At 43.1% G+C, this 23476-nt stretch overlaps 10 protein-coding genes across 10 annotated transcripts; 6 read left to right on the top strand and 4 right to left on the bottom strand.

Moving 5' to 3' along the window:
• Nucleotides 1-1205: 1205 nt before the first annotated feature.
• Bfra_009291 (uncharacterized protein) lies at nucleotides 1206-2349 on the top strand (the record flags this gene model as incomplete). The annotated part of the gene is made up of 2 exons (XM_037339637.1): nucleotides 1206-1602; nucleotides 1655-2349. The coding sequence occupies 2 exons, from the start codon at nucleotides 1206-1208 to the stop codon at nucleotides 2347-2349; spliced, it is 1092 nt and encodes a 363-aa protein (XP_037189687.1).
• A 1597-nt stretch (nucleotides 2350-3946) lies between these two features.
• Nucleotides 3947-5416, bottom strand: Bfra_009290 (putative glycosyltransferase family 71 protein; the record flags this gene model as incomplete). Its single annotated transcript, XM_037339636.1, has 1 exon — nucleotides 3947-5416. The coding sequence occupies one exon, from the start codon at nucleotides 5414-5416 to the stop codon at nucleotides 3947-3949; it is 1470 nt and encodes a 489-aa protein (XP_037189686.1).
• Nucleotides 5417-6728: 1312 nt separating this feature from the next.
• On the bottom strand, nucleotides 6729-7554 carry Bfra_009289 (putative gnat family protein; the record flags this gene model as incomplete). The annotated part of the gene is made up of 3 exons (XM_037339635.1): nucleotides 6729-6759; nucleotides 6813-7059; nucleotides 7131-7554. 3 exons carry the CDS (start codon nucleotides 7552-7554, stop codon nucleotides 6729-6731), a joined length of 702 nt encoding a protein of 233 aa, XP_037189685.1.
• Nucleotides 7555-8018: 464 nt separating this feature from the next.
• Nucleotides 8019-8224, top strand: Bfra_009288 (uncharacterized protein; the record flags this gene model as incomplete). Its single annotated transcript, XM_037339634.1, is given in 2 exon segments — nucleotides 8019-8139; nucleotides 8151-8224. 2 exon segments carry the CDS (start codon nucleotides 8019-8021, stop codon nucleotides 8222-8224), a joined length of 195 nt encoding a protein of 64 aa, XP_037189684.1.
• Nucleotides 8225-8818: 594 nt separating this feature from the next.
• Nucleotides 8819-9697, bottom strand: Bfra_009287 (putative 5-formyltetrahydrofolate cyclo-ligase protein; the record flags this gene model as incomplete). Its single annotated transcript, XM_037339633.1, has 1 exon — nucleotides 8819-9697. One exon carries the CDS (start codon nucleotides 9695-9697, stop codon nucleotides 8819-8821), a length of 879 nt encoding a protein of 292 aa, XP_037189683.1.
• Nucleotides 9698-9952: 255 nt separating this feature from the next.
• Bfra_009286 (uncharacterized protein) lies at nucleotides 9953-10414 on the top strand (the record flags this gene model as incomplete). Its single annotated transcript, XM_037339632.1, has 2 exons — nucleotides 9953-10011; nucleotides 10258-10414. The coding sequence occupies 2 exons, from the start codon at nucleotides 9953-9955 to the stop codon at nucleotides 10412-10414; spliced, it is 216 nt and encodes a 71-aa protein (XP_037189682.1).
• Nucleotides 10415-10687: 273 nt separating this feature from the next.
• Bfra_009285 (putative cytochrome c oxidase subunit vib protein) lies at nucleotides 10688-11147 on the bottom strand (the record flags this gene model as incomplete). Its single annotated transcript, XM_037339631.1, has 2 exons — nucleotides 10688-10816; nucleotides 10911-11147. The coding sequence occupies 2 exons, from the start codon at nucleotides 11145-11147 to the stop codon at nucleotides 10688-10690; spliced, it is 366 nt and encodes a 121-aa protein (XP_037189681.1).
• Nucleotides 11148-12402: 1255 nt separating this feature from the next.
• Nucleotides 12403-16312, top strand: Bfra_009284 (putative histidine kinase hhk6p protein; the record flags this gene model as incomplete). Its single annotated transcript, XM_037339630.1, has 7 exons — nucleotides 12403-13500; nucleotides 13558-14041; nucleotides 14109-14392; nucleotides 14447-14476; nucleotides 14542-15108; nucleotides 15205-15581; nucleotides 15640-16312. The coding sequence occupies 7 exons, from the start codon at nucleotides 12403-12405 to the stop codon at nucleotides 16310-16312; spliced, it is 3513 nt and encodes a 1170-aa protein (XP_037189680.1).
• Nucleotides 16313-17303: 991 nt separating this feature from the next.
• Bfra_009283 (putative aminopeptidase y protein) lies at nucleotides 17304-18895 on the top strand (the record flags this gene model as incomplete). Its single annotated transcript, XM_037339629.1, has 2 exons — nucleotides 17304-17550; nucleotides 17616-18895. The coding sequence occupies 2 exons, from the start codon at nucleotides 17304-17306 to the stop codon at nucleotides 18893-18895; spliced, it is 1527 nt and encodes a 508-aa protein (XP_037189679.1).
• A 2501-nt stretch (nucleotides 18896-21396) lies between these two features.
• Bfra_009282 (putative acetyl xylan esterase protein) lies at nucleotides 21397-22365 on the top strand (the record flags this gene model as incomplete). Its single annotated transcript, XM_037339628.1, has 1 exon — nucleotides 21397-22365. One exon carries the CDS (start codon nucleotides 21397-21399, stop codon nucleotides 22363-22365), a length of 969 nt encoding a protein of 322 aa, XP_037189678.1.
• Nucleotides 22366-23476: the final 1111 nt, after the last annotated feature.

Genomic DNA, 23476 nt, shown 5'->3' with positions numbered 1-23476 from the left:
ATTTTCTTGTGTGTGTTTAGTTTCGAACCAACTAATTTATTACATTGAATTCACTGGAATGATGAATCAAAATATATCTTGAAAACCCTTACAATAATTTATTCGAAATCGCGGTTTTACAATGACTATTCGACTCCAGTCAAAAGGAATTCCCCGCTGTAGGAACATTAAAATCGGTCACTGCGAGGTGTATCCGGTTGGGTTAGTTTGCAAACGCGCGGCTGCAATGCCTACTTCAAAGGACCTCACAGCCGCACCTTTTCGTGATCATGAAAACCCACATTTCTATAGATATGAGATATTTGAGACCAATGTTTTCATCATATTCTATATAAGTACTTATTCTTTTAATGGAGAATGATATGCTTTGTCTGCAGCCTTCCGAGATATTGGAACGACCGATGGGGTAGGGGTGTGGATCGTCCAATTGCTCTCATGCAGGCAGCTAGTATGGAGAATCTGCTCTGTAGAATAGAGAATTCTTTTCAAAAACTACGATGCCGGTTACGATAATAATACGTCTTCGTATATTAGTATCGAATGCGAAGATTGTAATCTTTCATCATACATCGTCCTGTTGAAGAAAAAACAAATGATTGGTTCGTTTCACAATTCGGGCGCCTAAATAGGGCTGTGATTCCTTCTTATCGGACCCTGACCTTAAAGACATCATACAAAGAATAAGTAGATGACCAACGTCAGAAAGGCATATAGACCCTATGGCTGAGGCGTATGATATAAGGGTTATCAGACCTTAAATCTCCACCAAATTCGTGTCCTCATCAAGGTTTTAACTTGTAGGATCACTGTTCCATATTCTAGACCTCCAACTAACATGATAATGTCTACATATTACAAGCCAACATTCGTTACTTCTGCCTTGCTTTTGTTTGCATAAGTTTGTTCTGACTTACTCGTGCCACTCATTTCTAAGCCTCCATTTTCTGTCTTTATTTAGCATTGTTATCATATCTTACCACCAACATTTCGTTTGTTTTTCTTCGTCGTGTCACCAAAGCCTTGAAAGGCTTCTTTAGATAACCTGTTTGTCAAGTATACTCAAACTCTTACTTTTTAACAAACCTTGATATCTCCCCACGCTCCTTTTCCTCTTTTCCTTTTGTTTTCTTACAGGTCGAGATCTAAGTAACAAATCGCAAATATACTTCGCTTGTATTATAGTTAGCCTCAAGAAAGTCACAAAAATGGCTCGAGCTACATATATACTCGGACTCGGGTCGATTATTCTTGGTCAATTGACACCTTCTTTAGCACAAGTGGTAACTGATGTAGTATCAATCACGGATACATCAACCATAATCTCTTGCGCAGATACTGTGACGAATTGTCCAGGAAAATCGACCACTTCGGGTTATGCGGCTGGTGTGACATCTACTCCAAGCGTTGCATCGGAAGTCACATCTAAAGCATCGAGTTTGGTAGCATCTTCAGCTCCGGCAGCATATACAGCTCCAGCGGCAGGACCCTCGACTGTAACCGTTACCGAGACTGCAACTGGAGATTGCGGTGCTTCTGTTGGCTCTGAAGTAGCTAGCTCAACTTCATCAAATTCTATGTGGTGGCCTCCAGCATCAGAAACAGGTAATTTTGCCCACATCCTCTTTTTCAAACTTACCCACTAAAACTTATTCAGCTGTCTCTGGTGTAGCTTCATCTACTCATGCATATACGTCATTAGCTTCCAGCTGGACCAGTGCCGCAGCATGGGGAACGGGAGCCAAAACCTCCTCTAAATACACATGGGGAACTGCTGTAACGTCGGCCCCCATTGTTCCAACATATGCCTCCGACATTACCTCCCACACTACCATCCACATTACCTCTGATCAATCAGTCACTCTCACAACTTACTCCACCTCCACCGTTCAAACCAAGACCAGCGGTTCCACAGTATGGACCACTACGACGGGATGGCTCACCGTTGTGACATGCGATGCCTCCACTGGCAGCGCATATGCCACGGGTTACGTATCCGGTTATTCAGCAGGCACAGGCTACTATGGAACCGGAACTTTAGTCGGCCCTTACAATAACTCGACCAAAATAGGAACAGGAACTGCAGCTCTGGAATCCTCGGCCATGACCACTGCAGGTGCTTATGATACATCCGTCTTATCATTCAGCACTTCGACCGCTGCTTCGGGAAGTACATCTAAATCGACACTTTATATCAATCCACCTTCCAGCACGGGAGTAGCAAGTGAAGCTACGGGAATTAACGGGACAACGGGGGCGCAACAAACTACCATTTCGGCGGATTCGGATAAAGTGAGGATTTCATTTGTGGTATTGGGAGTGGTGTGTTTAACGAACTTGTTCTTGTTTTAATCCGAAGAGTTTGAGTTTTGAGAACGTATTTTTTGAGCTCGAGTGGAATGTATGCATTGGTTTTATGATTTTCATGCTTTCTATCCTTGAGATGGTGTCGATTAGGGCGAGATATGATTGTTGTATTTGTACTACTATATGGGAAAAATGGATGAGACGAATAGTCGTCATCATATCTTATCTTGATTTCGTTCCTACCGATTACAAGGGTTATTCTTTTGGTGAATGTGGGTTTGAGGATTGATACCCGGATTTGTGGGTATTGATTTCAGTGTTGAGATATACGATGTCTATCTTTGTTAGTACTTTTCATATCCATAGATGAATAGCTCATTAATGGAGCTGGTTCATCCAGATATGATTTACAATGTTTTTCGATTGAATGGGGGAGTAATTTGAACGAACAAGCTAGAAAATGATGATTGGAATTTGAGACTTGATGAGTTTAAGTTTTAAGTGCTCAACATTATTCTCCTCCAACGTTATTCTACCTAACAGAAAATTGACAGTCTACTGGACTTACTACATCCAACATCGTGATATCCTACCGCGAAGCCTACCTTACAAGGTTACATCATCGATCTTCTCCCTATCAGATACTCATGTGAAGCTAATCGTTCTTATCTCTTATCTAGACATGCAACAAATCAAGATGATATGATCCCCCCTAAACGCTAAAGTATACGAAATAAGTAAGCGAACTTAAGAAGCGTTAGCTCGTGGCTTCTAGATATCTATCTCAAAGTTAGTTCTTCTTATCACTTATCCAGATATGCAACACATCATCAAAATGATGCCTATGAATTATATTTAAAACCATCATGGAAGTGAGATCTTCGACTACTATGCTGTCCTTAATTTTGTGAGAGAGTTGCACAATGATGCGTCTTAGTGTTTGAGAAAATGGGGTATGAATGCTGGAAACTCGATGCCGATGATTGCTGTTTTGAAGCTTTACCGAATACCTTACATGAACATTTCGGGCCATCGCTGGTCACAGCAGATATGAGTTTCTTGGGTAGAGTAATTGATTTTGGAGTGGCGACGATCGTGTGATGGTTGCTGTAATGTAGAAAAGGGGCTTCTCTGATCTACCCAGCGTGAATGATGAAAGAACGAGAAGGTATTTCTGGGGACGGGCTTTGGAGCCAGAATGGGAAAATGCTTGGCCGTTAGTCAATGCGATGTTGAAAGCGTTTGGGGCGGAGGAAGGCTATTCGCGTTGGAAGAAAGGCGTATTAAAGGCGTAGAAGACTGATACACGCCTGAGAAGCTTCATTGGTTGTTGTAAATAGATGAGCCATGAACAGTGCTTCCAATAGTCCGGATTGCAACCTGACAATCAAAAGCTCCCAATATCTGTATACAGTCCAACACTCAAAATAGATTCAATCTTAAATGCAGAATTCTCAGTGATCGGCTGTCCAGAGGTGGCATTCAACACGATCAATTTCCGTGTTTGGATAAGAAATAACATTGCTGCCGGTCGCTCCGGATCCAAGATGTGCGTTTTATATACAGTCTGTCTTCGGCTATCTGCTCGTCCAGACCGGAATTACACAGAATTAAAAAAATCCAAAGCACCACTTATTTGTAATTAATGTACACCACCGAAACCAAACCACTTCTCTTCGAATCCTTTCAATTCCTCGTATGAATCCCAATCTTCAACGACCACCAAATCTTCATCATATCCATCGAAAGTAGACATGCTCGTTACCAATCTAGGGTTGACAGCTACATCTAATTTAACCCCCTCCCCAATCATATCATTTGGCGAATCAATATTGCCATATGTGGTACCTTCCTTGAAAGAATCATCGCGAATTCTATGAACCTGCGACCAAAGTGGCCTCTCGAAATGAGAATGCTTAATCAGGTTCGCATGTACGAACATCCACTTTCCATATGGATCTGCTTGAAGCATTGTGTGTCCTCCGGATTGAGAACTTCCGGGAATCTTTGCGGCTCCAACAGCATTCATTCTCCCTGGGCCGGTCCATGGCTTCCCAAGAAGAAGTGCAGCAGCCCGAAATGAATCTCGATCACCTCCCATGAATCCATAAAATTCTTCATGATGAAGTGCAAAATACTCAATCAACCACAGGATATCCTGATGACGAGTTCGAGATATCATAACCTGCCCAGATTCTCCTTCGTACTCATTCCGACATGGCTGACCCAATAAACGCCACATCGGATTGGTGGGATGAGATTTTGAATAATCAGGCCATAATAGGAGTCCTGTGTCTCTCCATTCTCTTCCTTCAAACAGATATTCGGGATTTCGTAGAGGATAGGAATCTGTATCTAAATACAAGATATCGTCAAATGAAGATTGCTGAATGGCGGCTCCCTTTATTTGAAAATCTTTCCACCCCGAGCCTTTTGATACGTCTCCTACGACACGCATTGTAACATTAATGCCACTAGTACCGGAATCAGAGTTCTGCAACTCTTTTAGATCGGAGAGAATACTACTAAGAGCAGGTGCGGATAATTCGGAGTCGAAGTGAAATATCTCGACTGGCAACGTGCAGTTGTAAGATTTTAGAAGCCTAAGAGAAGTTCGCGCACGAATCAGGGCGTGACGATCTCCCGCGGCCATTACGATTCCTCTTTTAATATTTTTCTCCATTCCTGGCACATCGGCACTAGAACGTGATGATGAGCTCGATTTCCCAATCGCCTCAATTTGTTTGCGACGTAAATTTGTTGTGATATCTTTGCGCCACGCATAAATCTGAGATGAAGGTATATCTGCCCATGTTTTCACGTTCCCGTCAACAGCACCTCGGTCATAGTTAGTTCCATTAACCGGGCAGGTTTGGGAATTCGTTGAAACAGCATCATCGTAAGATAGAACTGGGCGTGATAAAAACTCCTCCAAGATTCCATTCAGCCTTGAGATCTCTTCTGAATCTGGTGGTGTCTCATAGTGAAAATAATTTTGAGCTTTCTGTGGAATATAACTCGATAAATCGTCAGAGTTCAAATGAGAAAGACTAGCGATCAAAGCTATGAAAACGATTGCGCCAAAGAGAGCGAGTGCACGAGTTTGCCTCATTCTTTGGTAACTTCACCAAAAAGGAGAATTTCCGAAATAAAACTCGGAACGATCGGATTAATGAATTTTAATGTGATGGAACTTTTCTTCCTAGTAAAAGAAGCTCATTGCAAGCAATTGCAAGTAATATACAGAGATCTATGCTGGAGACATGTGTGATGTATGTTGGCGGCGCAGTGTCTCGGATGATCTTAAAAGGCAAAGAGATATCTTGACACAACAGCCATTCAAAAGAGCGACCTCGCTGGCTTAAATATATTTAGAACGGTTGAAGTTCTAATTAAAGGTATACTGGCGGCTAAAAAGATATCCCAGTGTCCAAGACTTCAATTTGAGGGCCACCGGTGGGCTTTTGAATGATCCCGGTGAAATATTAATCCGTAAAATGATTACGCAGCTTTCATTTCGTTCATTTTTTCATCATCTCCAATTATTGGGATATTCATGCATTGGCATATTGATAAAAAGCGGAACCTTACTACACTGAGAGCCATTCTCAGAGACATCTTAACTTGGCTCTAGCAACTGGATTAGAATTAAGCGCGAAAGTAGTCCGAAGTTTCCTCGCACGACATGTGCCCATGAGGTTAGCTTCAATATGAAAAGGCTATACGCGCTTTCATACCATGGATAGATGAGCCTTGCCCAGCGACCATCTTTTCGACGTCGTCTACCCTCTTTATATGAATCGAACCGAAATACGAGAAACCACCCTAGACTCATGACAACTGAAGAGGCATTTGTTCAGGGGAAGAGGGCCGGAAGATTTCTGTCTCTCATAGAGCCAAGACATCAGCCCGTATTTAACTAACTATGCTCTCGCGAAACTCTGCGGCTTCTGATCGTTACTTACAAACACATTGCCATCGCGACCTTGTCACTTGCAAACCGATACAATATCTGCGAAGCAAAAATCATAGGGATGAGGGACGTGGTGGCATCAAGCAAGACACAATCATACATATTAAATGTAAAGATGCACATTCTGAGAAGCTTGACTATGTCTATGTTGATCTCTCCATGTATAAAATCTACCCTATGGATTTTAGATCGGCAAATGTTTGACGATTATAAGTGCATCGATGGGTTCCAGGTTTGTGGTGAGGGAACGTATTCACTTAGTATTGGCCACAGAGTGACTGACCAGAGATTTCTTGTATTCTTATGAAATACAAATTGCCCATGCCAATAGTTTATGCAGAATCATTTGCAAAGTTCCAATGGATGTCTCTCCGGCTCACTTCAGCGTCTCATAAACCAAGGAAATAAAAGGCTCAGTCCCCCATGGTAGCCATGTTTTTCCAACCTCGAATCACCCCTTAATGGGTCGCCACATAAAGTACCTGTTGATATCAGTCATTACCCATACGCAATCGAGATTCTGAGTAGTGCTCACTGAGGCTCAGGAGACAGTGTTTCCTCCAGATCTTTCCAAGTCGTACTTGGATTTTCAATACTGGTGTTCACCACCACCTTGTAGTATGTCATGAATCCATACTTTTCGTATAGTAATCTTCCCGTCTCGGTCGCCTCTACATATGCGTCGACACCTAATTCATCAGCCTTTTTGATGCCCCAATCCATCACCAATTTCATAGCACCTTTCCTTCGAAATTCCGGAATGGTGAACGCGATGTTTAAGACTGCGATATTGCGACTTTAGCATGGATCATATGCTCCCGGCGAGCACAACATCAGATACGCTTATACTTACGCAAGTATGGTCGATTACAATGTAGGTAATACTTATGGGCCTCAATTTGTCGGATGAAATTGTTGGCATATTCTCGACCGATTCCCTCTGGCCACCAAAGAGCAACGACTGGGTTTGCATTATTGATAGTGTCTGAATTTTCTTGGAAATAAATCCAATTTGCAGCTCCGACCAACTTTTTATGCGTAGACTCAGTTATTTTCATCCAATAACTATTGGGAGATCTCTGTGTATGGTGTCTTAGAGCAGATTCTGTGGCTACCTGGATAGATCGCTCTCTTTCCTGCGGGGAGTCATCTTTGAGATAATAGACTATTCGAAGATAGGAATTGAAAGGATTCTCAAATGCTTCCCAACAAGCCGTCATCATTTCCTTGAATTCGGCTTCGCTTTCGAATTCGAGACGCTGGAGATTCGATTTCATTGTAAACATGGATTATGGCGAAGGTGAAGTTGCAGGCAGGTGTTATTTAGTAAAACTATAGAAGACATATGAAATGTTATTTTGGCAGGTTCTAAATTCAATCATCAACGTCACCTTGCCGTGGCTATGTATTAACAGTGCCCAATTTCTCATTTTGTAATTTTGTAATTATTCACCTTTACCTTTCCTTGGATCCAGAATGTTACATTTTAAGTTCTCCGCCCTTCAACACTTCTTTCCGTATTTGTCTTGTTGCGCAAATGACCGTTGGATCAACACATCTGGTGACAACCATGTTTTCAATACATCGCAACGTACAGTGCTGTCATTGATGACATTCTCATTCCAACGTTTAATCATCAGTTTCCTCTTCAACAAAAATTAAACCTTGATTCTTCCTTACAACCAATATCAAATTTCAAGCCATAGCTTTTTATGAGAGGACTAAGAACGCTACGCGTGATATGGCTATCGGATGTGCACAGAGATTGTATACGCATGATATGGGAATTACAAGAGAAGATGCTTATTGGCGTCAATCATGGGCTGCGGAAGCGAAAGACAACTTAAAGATGATACACGAAAGTACACCATAGTTGTTCACATCTCATTCTTCTATTCTAAACCCCTAAATGGCTTCAATGAGTCAGAGGAGTCCTGGATGTGCTGAAAGGCAAATGAGAGTATTATGAATACGGCGACGGGAATTTAGATGCTGCATGTGTCCCTGGGTACGAAGAAGGATTGCCTGGGCTCAGCACCACATGATGTAAAGAGGAGAAATGTATTTGAATTGTTCAAGAGGTAAGTCATTCTTATTTTTGATACCGCTGAGAGGGGAGGGAATGGGTCGTTGAGCCGGAAATATGCACTTTGGGGAAATGCGCATTTGCATGACTTTTTCCAGGGCAGAAAATGGGATTTGAGGAGAAAAATGATGGTGAAGTTTTGTGACGGTTCAAGGGAATGTAGGAATTCTGATAGACTGGTCTGCACTCTGTTGATCAGAAGCTCTCAACCTCTGTATTCGATTGCTAGTCTGGAATATAAGACACTTTGGGAGGATATATGCATAGAAGTGCTACAATGATTTGAAGATTTTAGACCTTCATAAGCGAGCGCTTGCTGTTATTATTCACGTCGAGAACATTGTATAAATGTGCTAGAGCCATCCAATCAATAAATTGAACCAAATCTAGCATGAACAAACTGCCATCCGTTGACCCTAAATTGCCCAATATGTATTCCGATCCTACTCCTCGCTCTAAAAATCAAAACTTGCGTAATCCATATACAACCTCGCCTCTTCCGAGAAATCCATATGCTCCTGCGGAGATTTCAATTCCGGCGGCGAGATGATATTCTTCAACTCTCTCAGCGACTCGATATCCTCCAGCATCCCTCTATCCAATTTATCCCATATAATGCCATAACCCGGTTTTGCCGCTCCAGCAACGGTAATAACTCTCTTATTCGTAATCACATAATCGCATCCCGTATCCCACTGATCGCCTTTGAATTCTTCCTCCAATACCTGACATTCATGAACCAACGCTATTATTTTCGTATCCTTATTCACAGCCCCTATCGAATATAACATTCCCCATTCTAAGTCGAAAAATCCATGACCCTTTCCAAATCGAAGACCTTTGTAATTTATGGCGCCGGTCCCGGTTACCATCAATGGTATTCTTAATCCCTCACTTCGTATCGCAGTCAATGTGATATGTCTCCCATATCTTTCCATTCCATCCAAATAACTCGCAACCTCCCATTTGCGTTCCGGTATTTCCTTGGGATTCAGCAGGAAAAATCCCCTTCTAATCCCATACGTTGTACAAATGACAATCTTTCCATCTTTTAGCGCCTGACATCGCAGTTCCTGCAAACAATTGTCGGGAGCGATGAATATCGTGTCGGCAGACATATAACAGTCTAAATTAATTAAGTGACGACCTGCATCATTGGAACCCACGAAATCGCATATGAATGAAGAGTAATCGTGGTTGAATCTTGAGTCTGGGATAGCTACATGGCGCAATTCTTCCCAAACCTTTTCACGGATTTGAGATTTGTGCGTGGAGGCTGGTGGCGTTGCGCCTGTTTGAAGAGGAGGAGGTCGCTGGGGTGCCGATATGGTCATGATAGTCGAGTGAGTGTGATTGTTGTTTGAGATGACGATTATTCTGCCGAGAAGGGTTTGATTTTGGAAGCGGTAAAGATTAAAAGTGACTAAGCTAGCTTCCTGATGTTGGTAGGAAATGTAGAAAATGTATCTGAATAATCGTTTATCCGAGTCTTTATTTGACAAGTACGGTGTTTATATTTGGGGGAGGGGGAGGAGAAGATTTAAAAGAGACCGAAACAAGATGTCTGGGCGTGAAACTCGAATATAAAAATGTTTCACACATGTGAATTGCAGATCCGGGGAATGAACATGACACGGAAGCTTAAAAGGTTCGTGTCTCAAGCGCTTCTGCTCGTATTATGATCCTGAAACTTAGAGCATTTAGGGGCAGAGTTTCTCCTTATTTTGCGTATGTTTGATGCATCTGGAATATACTGTTGACTCTCTATGAAGATTGATTCGAACAGTAAGGTGAAATCTTCCATCAAGTTGTTCTGGCCCTTCTGTTTAATATAAACTCCATCACGAGGTCCCCGGCACGTCTTTCATTCACGCAATTATGCTGCCACATACAGGATGCAAAGGCTGTATACATGCAGTGCAGTGTCGCCCGGCATTAAAATGGAAAGTCTCGCACGCCACCACGAGTTGACACAATGTAGATATCATTCCAACAAGCATTATGGCAGCAAGAGCAAGTTTGATTGGGCGCATAGAAACTCGGGACATTGAACCCAGTGCCCAATTGTTGCGAGGACCTGGAGGAAATGTCTAACAAATTTGCAGTATACATACCGAATTGGCCCAATTCTGTCAGTCACTTGCATGTCCCAACACGCAAATTTCTTCGCAAAATCTTCGACGAAACACGCCACTGCTGCACGCGATTGAAATTCAATGTGGTGATATAAATTAGGAGATGGTCGTTATCGTGGTTCTATCCCTTTTGTATACCAATTACTCCATCCATGTGCTATTGTACATTTATTATATTTCCTCATGTCATCATGGCCTTTGCCCTGGACCTGGAGGTCCTATTTGACCTGGCATCTCCTGTGCTCCTTCGGCTTTAAGTCTCTGCAAAGTTTGATCGCGCTGGTATTCCATAACTCTTCGCTTTTTGAAGTATTGGACCTACACCACAATCAAGTCAGCTCAAATATCCCCTCATGTACATTCATTCTTAGGCACTCCAGCCCATACTCAGCTCTCAATGAAGAAAACTTACCCAACTCGTAGCACAATTACTTTCAAATCCTTTGCTCTCTACTGCACATGCTTTCTCCGCCTTGTCCTTCTCCGTAATACTATCAATGATTTCTGCTCTATCCAGACATTTAAAATAAGCATCCCTAGCTTCCCAGCACCGAGATCTTTGTGTGCGGTCCGGAGCTATAGGTGCACCATCCGCGCCAATTTTGGGGGGTGGTAAGGAAGCTGGGGTTGAGGATGAGAAGAGGCCCATAGCGTGCTAATCTTAGATTGAGACGGGAGTGGGAGATTGGAATTGTTAACTGCTTGAAGTTATTGATTAGTTTTCAAAGATACAATGCCACGGAAGAGCTTGGACTTACCAACTATTGTCAATGGATCGTGATAAATTGAAAGGTTTGGGAGAAGTTAGCGATCAGCCACAGCCACAGCCACAGCACTTTCATCATCGAAGCTGCAGCTGAATGCACGCTTAGACTTCGGGAAATGGAACACACCCACCAAGACGGCATCTCTTAACCTTGCAGAACACGCCGTCTCATTTTCTTAAACTTTATTTCACCCAGGGGGAAGATTTGATTGTGCTTTGACATTTGTTGTTGATGATCTTCAAATCATTTGTGATCCTTTCGATTGTTCGATCCTACTCCCCCATGAGTGGCGAGTCCCTTACCTATGGCCTTACTCATACCGAGCTATAAATCAATACGTTTTTGACTAGATAGTAGATACAAGACGTGGAACCAATATCCATCCAGACCATCCAGACCAGCCAGACCAGCCAGACCAGCCAGACCAGACTAGTGGATTCCCTCGATTCCCCAGTCTCACGGGGTCTTGAGGGTTTATATGTCCCGAAATGGAGAGGTCAGAGTAGTGGTAGCCAATGAACAGTCTCATAGATCAAGTATATTGATACCACAACAGTTTAGAGGGCCCCAAGTCTCCAAGGCCTTCTGAATACTAGTATACTTCTGGTAGGGGCAATCCACTGACAATTTTTTCTTGTTTCAAGACTAGTTGTACGAAGTCCAGAACTCAATTCAGATATCTTGGTTGTTAGTTGATCAACAATATTTCCAGAAGAAAGTTGCGGGAGTGGCGATCTTATATGATGTGGAACCCAGAACTAGACCGTTTGTTTTTGTTTTCCAAGTCTATTTGTTCTCAAATTTTGTTTTTCAGTTCATTGATTGGATTTTATCAACATTACAGGAACAAAAATCATCTCAAACGCTCCAAATAAAATGGAACAGTGAGTTTGAAGTAACGAAAGATCTCAAGGGCGACGTAAGAGGCGTGCCCTACGCCATCAACCCCAGTCAGTGAACCAGGAGTCCATGCGTGAGTTTCCTTTCGATCCATTCCAGATACAATCGCGCACTTGACCTTGACTTTTCATCTCCTTCACCTTGCATCTTTCTTGATACCATAAATGACATGCTAAAGAATTTATCTCAACAAGAAGCAGGGAAACTTAAACACTTGACCTCGAGGCTATCCCAACAATGCCGGCAGCTTCAACGTGGGACATGATGCACGGTAGAAACCATGCCAATGGATCTCGGTCGCCGGATCTGAGCCCGAACAAAATGGACCTTCCATTATCTATATTGGAACATTTGCCTACGCCTGTGCTAGTCCTGGATCAGTATCGGAAAGTGATATGGACAAACTTGAAAGCAGAAGCTTTATTGGGTAGCACAGATTCTCTTAGGAATGATGAGAGCGCATTGATCGGAAAGGACTTGGATGAATTAGGTGTCACATTACTAGATAATCGATCATGGGCACCGGTTCTGAGTGAGGTAGAGTATGTTCGACGTGGCGGTACCTCATCAAATGATGAAGATTCGAGCTTTTTTGATGGGTTTCAGGTGGTGGTGAACAATTCATCTAGGTCGAATGATCAGAAGGAAAGACGATTTCGGGCTTGTATTGATGCTTTGAATGAGCATCAGGGCCTTCATTTCATTCTCACCTTCGAATCGCCGATATTTTCGCAAGGGAATCCAATTGACTCCGGGCTAGGCTCAACATCGTCACCAAATAAAGTAAAAGAGCCTCAACATAAACCAGCCTTTATAAGGGATGATATTTTTTGTTCTCTTCGAAAAGCAATCTTTGACAATGTTGACACTCCAGCATTCTTGATAAATGCAGATGGTGAATTTTACTTGGCAAATCGTAAAGTTCGAGATGTCTTGGGAGAGTCTATGGGGGGGGAGAATGGCTGCGAGGGGGATATTTTTCGAGATGCCCTACAAATATGGGATGAGGGATACACTCGTCAGTTACCACGCGATGAATATTTCGGAACAGTCTTGGCAAGAACTCGACAATCGTTCGCGAATCAAAGATCTGGATTTATAAACCCCATAAATGGAGATCGATTGACAGCTCTGATTTCTGGAGAATGCCTTTATGACGAAGCTGGGATCTACTTAGGAGCGATTTGTTGGTGCGAAGATATACAGGAGTACGAACAATACCTGGTTGAGAAACAACACAAGTTACTACGAAGCCATGAAACTATCTGCGATTTGATGCCACATCTAGTGTGGACTTCAAGAACAGATGGATATTGCGATTGGTACTCTAGGCGGGTAAGGATGTATTCTAGTAACTGCTCACAATTCATACGAAACTAACCTGCGCCGTAGTGGTATGAATACACTGGCATGTCTAAGGAGGAAAGCGTTGGCACCGGGTATGAGAAAGTGATTCATCCGGAAGATTTGGATACTCTTAGAGAAGCTTGGGCTTATGGACTGGCAAATGGCCGAGATGGCGAGGTTGAGGTACGGTATCTAAGGCATGATGGGGTATACAGATGGATGCACACGAGAGCTTGCCCACTACTTAACGACAATGGAGAAGTTCTAAAGTGGTATGGAACAAATACAGATATCACGGATACTGTGATGTCACGAATTGAGGCCAAGAGGAACAAGCATCAAATGTTGACAGTTCTGGCTCATGCCGAAGTCAACATGTTTTGTGTGGATGAAAATCGACTAGTAACAATGGCAGAAGGAGCCATGCCATGGGGTACCAAAAATGAGCAAACGTGTCAAAGTAAGGAAAACTTGATTGGAAAAAATGTTATTGAGCATTGGCAAAGTACGCAGCCAGGGGGCATACCGGGTTCGTTTATCTCATCTATTTCTCTATGAAAATAACCCCACGTCACTAATGTGTTCCGAATTTCTAGATCACGAAAATTCTATCCTGGAAATATTGTCCGGAAAGGTCGAAATGGCAACATGCGAAGAAAAGATAGGAGACAAAACTTACCGAACACGATTGGTGGCAGATCTCGAGCATAGCAGTGATGACGGAGGACAAGCACCAAAGGTCATCGGATGCTTGGGCTTGAGTATTGATATTACGAATTTGGAAAAACGGGCACAATTAGAGATGGATAACACGAGGTTGATGATTGAAGAACAAGCAGCTAAAGATTCATCTAAGATGAAAAGTCAATTCTTAGCAAATGTGAGTTATTGGTGCCTCGTGAAGATTTCCAGAACGCTAATAGGATTTGTAAAGATGTCGCATGAAATGCGCACCCCAACGGCGGTGAGTCCCCCCCTCATTTTTTTTGCCCAAGTTGAAAGATCACAGTGCTAACGTGTTGGAATTAGGGCGTGATTGGAATGGTAGACTTACTCGACGAAGACCCAACCTTAACGTCTTCGCAACGTGAATACGTTTCTAGCATCCAACTTTCGGGAAGAGCACTCCTGACTATTGTGAATGACATCCTCGACTTTTCGAAAATCGAATCCGGTCGTCTCGATATCGAAGAAGTTCCATTCAATCTTTGTTCCATTGTGGGAGAGCTATGTAAATTGTTATGCGTTTTTGCTAACCAGAAGGATTTGGTATTCAACTACGAAAATGAGGTTGACGAAAGCCTCGAAGTCCTGGGAGACCCCGGGCGGATCAGACAAGTCCTATCTAACCTCCTAACGAATTCGCTTAAATTTACGGAAAATGGATCTATAACAATAAGCGTGATAGGAAATAGAATAACGAATCCAGGCAACATTGGAAACGATACAATTGAGATTAGCTTCGTGATTAAGGATACCGGGATTGGAATATCTAAAACGACCTTGGATAAGTTATTTAGACCCTTTAGCCAGGGGGATTCTTCAACAGCGAGATTGTATGGTGGGACGGGCTTAGGCTTGACCATATCGAGGAATGTAAGTATCTTCTTCTATTCTTCCAATACTTGTCCACCAGAGAACCTCACTGTATTCATTGAAATTCCTGCTTCAAGATACTGATTCTAAGATTAGCTTGCAACTCTGATGTCTGGAACGATTGCTCTTGATTCAGAAGAAGGAGTTGGGAGCACGGCCACATTCACAATACCATTGAAGATATCCTCCTATTGCCGTTACCCCCGACTTTCCAACACTCCGGCTAAGCTTGACTTTTCTTTCACTAACAATAATTCTGATTCAAAATCTTTGCCGAGTACGCCACTGGCTCTTCGACTAAGCTCTCACCGAGGGCAGGTAAAACAACAACTTATAAATCAACAAATCTCGACCAGTGACACCAATCATGTCCTCCCTCCATATCTACGAAACGGAGACAAGAAAAAAATCAATGGGCCAAAGCTTCCACTGGAAGAACGAGGCGAGATCCTTGTTCTAGTTGTCGAAGATAAGTAAGTTGGACAGATTTATTATAAGCACATCTTTTCATTTCTTGCTTACCAAGTATAGTGCCATTAATCAAACCATCGCATTGAAAACTGTCCGAAATCTAGGATTTCAAGCAACAGCCGTTTGGAACGGACGCGAAGCATTGAATTACTTGAGCAATCCTGGGCCATCTAACCCGAGACCAGATATCATTCTGATGGATGTCCAGATGCCAATTATGGATGGCTATGAAGCAACAAAAATTCTAAGGACGAATAAAGAATATGAAAAGTATCTAGAACATGATATACGGCCGTTAGAAACCGCAAAAAATTTGGCCACCGCGAGACACTCAAACCTGAATGGATCAGAAATGGAGAGTCCGACTGGCAGGACACAAACCAAAACGAAAATCAGACTAAAAGATCTTCCTGTAATAGCTATGACGGCTAGTGCGATCCAAGGAGATCAAGAAAAGTGTCTCGAGGCGGGAATGGATGGATACTTGAGTAAACCAGTTGAGAAGGAAAGATTGGAGGAAACGCTGATATACTGGGCACAAAAGACAATGGATGTCCAAGAACTTGCAAGTCTGGGGGTCTCGAGTTCTGATGGCAAACATAGTAAAAATGATTCTGCCGATTCTGCCGTTGTAATGATGGACGAGGATTCTACTTGGTCACAGGATGGGGGATCAAGAGACGGCAATCTAGATGGTGGAGATGGGTGTTCAGAAACAGCTGGTCTACACTGACCATACTGTGGTCTCATTGTTGCATGTGGACACCTATTCTGTTTGAACTGAGGCTGTTGTAGTGGGGTAACTGTGAAGAACTGGTCTTGGTTTTGTGAATGGCGCAGACTTTTGTCGGTTGAAACGGATATTCACGGTTCTTTGGGTGGTCCAAATGGCGTATTTTGATAGTGGCATTGGGCGATTCCTTGGAGAATGGATAAGGGACTTGGGATTGAGACTGGATTGGATTGATGATGTGAAATGATTGTATTATACCTTGGCACTGATTTATAAAAGATTTTCCAGGGACTACCTGCCTGATCGAGAATATATATAGATAACGGATAAAGGGGGGTTAGAGTTGTTAAACGAATATCATGAATTTTGTGGGAATTAGTTTCTGACGTGCCGAGTCCAAGACTTAGATGCTAGAGACTACCTACCTAATCCGGAATGTTCTAAAGAAACCCCGCAGATGCAGGTGCTCCGGCAGACATCTTGGCGTACTTGAACGGTTAAAGGGGGTTAGATTTTTAGACGAACATCATGAATTGCGATTGCAACTGGTACCTGGCGTGCCTGGCGTGCCTGAGTCCTTATCTAGTGTGTCAGACATGCATTGACTCAAGACATATAAATTAACTTCCAAGATCTACTGATAGCACGTGTATCGAGTCATGTCTTTATCCACCCTCGGCGCGAAGCCAGGCGATCAATAAGGTAGAACAGAAAACGGGGCGAGGTCATCAGGTCTGGAGTACAAGAATCGAGGGTGACAGGGGCAAGGGGTAATTGAATCACCGCAAAATTCACCGCCCAAATGTCGGCCAATCAATTTGCTTGCCGATATCGTCGTGCATACGCTATCTGAGCTGAGAAGCTTTAAGCTTCAGTCTTAAAGCTTCAGTCATTCCCAACCTCTCTATCTCTCGTCTTTCAAACAACAAAACATCATTAAATCAACTCAATAACAAATCCGTGGTAAACCTCCACGATTCGGGCCTTCATTATGCTACGTTCTACTCTATTTCTTGCAGCTGCATCTCTAGTTACAGGTGCAGTTATTCAACAACCCATTGCAGAACCAAGCTCTCAATCTCTCATCAATGAAAAACACAAACCATTGATCAAATCTACTTCCCTCCAAAACGATATAAAGACAAAAAATCTCCTCAAACGGGCGAATCAGCTTTACAAAATTGCAGAGGAAAGTATCCCTGAGTATAATCATCCGACGAGAGTTATCGGATCAAAAGGTATATCCCCATTCCTTCACCTCCTCAGCTGCTAAAGACATTTGTTGACTCACTCTGTGTAACAGGCCACGAATCAACTGTTGATTACATCTACTCTTCTATTGCTTCTCTCGGCGACTACTATGATATCTCCAACCAATCATTCCCTGCAGTAGTGGGCAACATCTTCGACTATCGACTCGTACTTGGCGATGCCGTTCCAAAGACTGCTACCCCCATGAGTCTCACACCTCCAACAGCCAACAAAGATGCGGTTTTCGGCCCACTAGTGTTGGTTAGCAACAATGGTTGCGATGCGACCGACTATCCCGCAGAGGTGGCGGGCTCTATCGCTTTGATCCTCCGTGGAACTTGTTCATTTGGAGACAAATCTGCGAATGCCGGTAAAGCAGGTGCCATTGCCGCAGTTGTTTACAACAATGCCAATGGGTCTCTTAGTGGAACACTGGGAGCACCAAATGCAGATCATATCGCCACTTTCGGTATATCAGACGAAGAAGCAGCTCCATATGTCGAGAAATTGAAGAATGGGGAATCTATTGATGGATCTGCATTTGTTGATGCATTGGTTGAAGAAATCACCACCACAAATATCATTGCTCAGACCAAAGGAGGCGACGCAAATAACTGTGTGATGTTGGGAGGACATTCGGACAGTGTTGAGGCAGGACCGGGTATCAATGACGATGGAACTGGTACTATATCTCTGCTTGAGGTTGCTACCCAGTTGACCAACTATAAAGTCAATAATTGTGTTAGATTTGGATGGTGGGCAGGGGAGGAGGAGGGACTTCTCGGTTCAGATTACTACGTTTCCCAACTTTCCGATGAGGAGAATTTAAAAATCCGTCTTTTCATGGATTACGACATGATGGCTTCTCCAAACTATGCTTACCAGGTGTACAACGCTACTGATGCCGCCAATCCTGATGGATCCGAAGCATTGAGAAATTTGTATACAAAGTGGTACAAATCCCATCAACTCAACTACACATATATTCCATTTGATGGTCGAAGCGACTATGATGCTTTCATCAAGAACGGTATTCCAGGTGGTGGAATCGCAACTGGTGCTGAAGGTGTCAAGACTGCCGTCGAAGTTGAAATGTTTGGTGGTAAGGCTGGAGATTGGTATGATCCTTGTTATCATCAACTTTGTGATGATCTTTCAAACCTTGCTCTTGATGCTTGGTTAATCAACACCCAACTCATCGCTCATTCGGTTGCTACTTATGCGGCTTCTTTCGAGGGATTCCCAAAGAGAACTCTGGAAAGTGTTAGTGCTGCTGCTGCAAAGAAAGTGAAGGAAGAGACCAAATATCATGGTCCTCAGTTGGTCATGTAATTTCTTAGTAACATTTATAAAGGATATACAAGGGACTTCAGAGCGTGAAGATAGTTGTAATTATTAGTTTGCCTCAAATCTTTTACAGGCAGACATTGAATTTGATTTTTAGCTACGATATATCTATATCCCTTTGCATGCATGCTATACCCTTTTTGAGAAGTACAAGAGTCATAATAATAACTATATCATGTCACATGCTTCACTTGCTTGCAGGCAGACGCTAGCGAATCGATGCAGGAGGCTGTGCAATATTGCGGCCCCTTAATCGAGCATTCATACCTTAGATAAAAATTCAATTTTATGATTTGATGTCGTCGCAGTTCAACCATTGACCATTGAAGAGGCTGGATGCAAGCGAATATAAAGCTTACCGTTACACGGATAGGTTCGATAGCGGACGACTTGATGAGCCGCCGACTTTATGTGTCGCGCTGTTGTTTCACCCTACCCTAACTTATTGAATATTTCCCCAACGCATCTAAATTCTTTTCCAAAACGCTTCTTACATAAGCATGTACATTCAGCCTCAGATGCTCTGCACTCGACATGTATTAGCAGTATTTTTGCCAAGCCACCGCTGGGATAAAGCATGGTGTGTATCAAATAGCCCCCACAGCTAGGGTCGCTACATGGGCCAACTACTTTCTCGTATCTATGATCCAATGGAGTTATCCAGGCGTATCATGAGGTAGACTTACAGTCACAATTACTGGTACACATGTGCAATGCTCTTCATGAGCATTACGCCCAACTGATATTCATCTCTGTCACAATTTTACCGATTTGTTTCGAGATGATGAAGTCATATCCAGTCGTGGCTGAAGATGCATGTGAATTACACGAGATTATGCGCAAGTCTCTGATATACTAGGAACATGTATATATATCTGTTTCTCTGCTCCATAGAGTTCTTGTTACCATCACGTATTTCTTCTTCTTCTATAAGCTCCAAACAACAGAAGATTACTAGCATCAGAAAACTGCAAACTCAGATACCTCCAAGTCCTCTTGCTATCACGTCTTTGATTTCAGATCCAGAATGCCAGGCCACCATCACCATCATCAAACCCCTCACCGCGGATCCGAACCCAAACATCGATCCCCTCCAAGACAGCCCCTGTCTCCGCCCCCGCAAGCGGAAGTCCGTTGTCTAACTATTCGCTACGCATCTTTGGATCACAGAAGCTATCATAAAGACTATAATCTACCTTATGTTCGCCGCTTTCGTCATTCGAATCGAGGCATGGTGACAGATCTTCCGACTAGCGGGGTAGTCGGTAGGAACAACTTGCAAAGCTTGGTGCAGGATAAATTGACGACGTTGATGAATAAAGAGTTTGCTAATTGGTGAGTGCTTTTTTGGCTGCTGGTATCTGTTGATATTTCTGGGATGGATGGAGTTGGAAATGAGTGATGAAGATATGAATGGGTATAACATGGGATTCTGGGCTGGACTTTTGTTAATTCTATTTCTTTCTGCAGGAAGTTCATCGGTGCTGAGAGATCACTACCCGGCCCGCCGAGTAATAACACACCATGGGGATACAGTGAGAGAAGAGTAAATGTTTATATCGAGAAGCGAAAGTGAGGAGAACGAAGAAGTATCTTTAGAAGCTTTCCACTTGTGTGGGGTTTCGAGGTGGAGGATTCTTGTGGTGGATTACTATTGGTTTTAGTAGCGCAGAAACGAACGGACACTTGGATGGATGGTTTCTGATTTTCTTTTCTGTTGGCTTGTGGTGTTGATGTTTGATTTAGCTCGGTATGGGAATTGGTCATGATAACTTTTGTTGTGAATCGAAGGGTCTCCGTCTGCTGTTGTGTATATTTCATGTCTTCTCTTCTCTTTCATGATTAGTTCTTGTTAATTGATTTTGTCAATTTGATTTGTTGATAAGTTAGCATTGCAAGTAGGCAGAGGCGATGAAGTTTATGACTTGTAAACTCCATTCTACGCTTCGCTTCAATTGGCTGCAGTAGCTAATAATACACATCATTTCCATCATTGTGATATGTGGCTATGTTGAACCTACTTCCACCCGACTTGCGAGACTCAAGGCCATGGAAGTTGACTTCCGGAATTTTCAAGTGGGATGCAATATATTTCTTCCAATTCCAATTGGCTTGAGCCTGATAGAATCTCGTTCCTAGCCATCGAAAATAGCCATGTGATGCCTTCCATACGGATAAATACTTCGGCTACAACAGCCGGGGATAAATTGCGGGGTACTTTAGTGCCGGAAATTCTGATGGCTAATATGCTGCATAATCTGGATGTCCGATAAGATTTCTACATCTCTTCTAATAGGGATTATATACCTAGGAATGGAATGAGAATTTCTACACCAGGGTTACGATCTATGAGCTGTCAAGTGACAATCAGAATTAGCCTGTATTTTGTCGTCATACCAAGCCAAGGCCTATATATACATGTAGCCTATCCCCCAGTTTGGCAGCTTCAGTGCATGTATTGATTTCTTTTACCAACTCAATTCACCATGGTGTTTTTCAACTTAGTACGGAGAGGCCTAGTTGCCTTTGCTGCTACTATCTATATGATACCCACAGCTTCCGGTGCTGCCAATAATTTAACCATTGTCTCCAATTTTGGCTACAACCCGTCAAATGTTACAATGTATCTCTATGTTCCAACCAAACTCGCGCCCAATCCCCCAATATTCGTCAATCCACATTGGTGCCATGGAACAGCGCAAGATGCGTTTGCCGGCACACAATTCGCAACGCTAGCCGACACTTACGGCTACATCATGATTTTTCCCAACTCTCCCAATTCCGTAGACCAATGCTGGGACGTTTCTTCCAAAGCATCACTTACTCACAATGGCGGAGGAGATTCTTTGGCTATTGTAAATATGGTCAAATATGTGCTCAAGACCTACAAAGCCGATCCCAATCGCGTGTTCTCGATGGGCACTTCGTCGGGAGCAATGATGACGAATGTACTAGTGGGTGCTTACCCTGACATTTTCGCCGCGGGCTCTGCATGGGCGGGTGTGGCTTTAGGGTGTTTTGCCGCAAACAGCAGTGCCGTAGATCTTTGGTCCAACGACTGCGCCACGGGCCAAATCATCAAGACAGGGTCGCAATGGAAGAGTATTGTTCAGGCTGCGTATCCAGGCTACAAGGGATTTAGACCAAAGATGTGGGTGCTACATGGCACAGACGATACGATACTTTATCCACAGAATCTCCAGGAGGAAATCAAGGAGTGGACGACAGTACTCGGTCAATCGAAAACTCCTCTCACGACGAGATTGAGCTGGCCCGATGCGAATTGGACGACGTGGGATTATGGGACGAAATTCAGAGCTACGAGTGCGAAGGGAGTGACGCATAATATTCCGACGAATGAGAGTGTGGTGATTGATTATTTCGATTTGAAATGTCACGGGCCTTCGTGTTACTCGAGAGTTACGGCGGGAGCTAAGGGTGAAATTTATGGGTAGTATGGTGGACCGGGGTATCATAGATCTACCCAGTGTGTAAAAGGGGCTTATTGTAGTGAAAATAGCTATTATTGACAGTTTTTACCAGTTCATGGGAAAGGAGCAAGTGAAAAAAGCAAGGAGAAAGTTTTGAATCGCATGGGAACCTGCAGAGTGCGCCAAGGGGACTTGTTGCAGCGAGAATGACTTTTTTCGGCAGTGCTTGCGAGAGGATGAGGGGGCGAAATCCCATTCGTGACGTCTTCCTGCACCATCGGCGTCAATATAGAAACCACTCCATATTGCCTTTTCTTCATGAAAATCCCATCTGTATTAAATGTCGTTTTCATCTAGCTGCAGTGATGAGCTCATATTGACTACGCCTCCCTCACCTCCTGTATTGTTACCCTACACCACCACCCATTGAAACCATGCCTTGTGATCCAGAATATATAGACCCAAATAGTACTGTGCATACAGCAGAGTTTTAAAACAACCTTTGCTTCATGAAACATCATATTCTACGCTTATTTCTCTTTGATGGTGTGCAAGTTCAACTCAATTCTAACAACAGCATCCTAGCAAACACTCATGCATGTGGGGATTTCGATACAGTTCCCCGAACTAGACTATCACATCTAATACTCATCTCAATGATGCAAATTAGCTACATGTGCCATTAGGCGGTTTGCTATTCCAAATCGCCACCCCTAGAAATCCTTGTTTGGTATTCGAGTCGCTGTTTCCGAGAAACATCGGTCTAGCCCATAGATAGGATTTTATGTATCCTAATATATGCTGATCACCAGTGAAAGGTGATACCCTTTTAATGTGCCCGAAAAACGGAGATGGGGCCTGTTTCAAAATAGATCTTGCTTCGAGGGCTTGAAGATTCGCATGCGATGTACAGTAGAAACGTCGAAGAAACTTTCTGCCTTGTCCTATTTATCATCACAACTTCTTTGACATGAGGTTGGCAAATTATGGGATGTCATTTCTTCCTGCAATTTTGCGCTTGATGTTTCGATGGGTGACGTACCTTGTTGAACTATCACGTTCCGTCGCAAACAAACTATGCTGATATCAGTGAGAAAGAATTACTTATATGGTGACTTCTGTGGACGATGCCTTG

The sequence above is a fragment of the Botrytis fragariae genome, assembly GCF_013461495.1.
Source record: "Botrytis fragariae strain BVB16 chromosome Unknown tig00000161, whole genome shotgun sequence".
Lineage (NCBI taxonomy): Eukaryota > Fungi > Ascomycota > Leotiomycetes > Helotiales > Sclerotiniaceae > Botrytis > Botrytis fragariae.
This window is presented reverse-complemented; position numbering and strand designations above follow the sequence as displayed.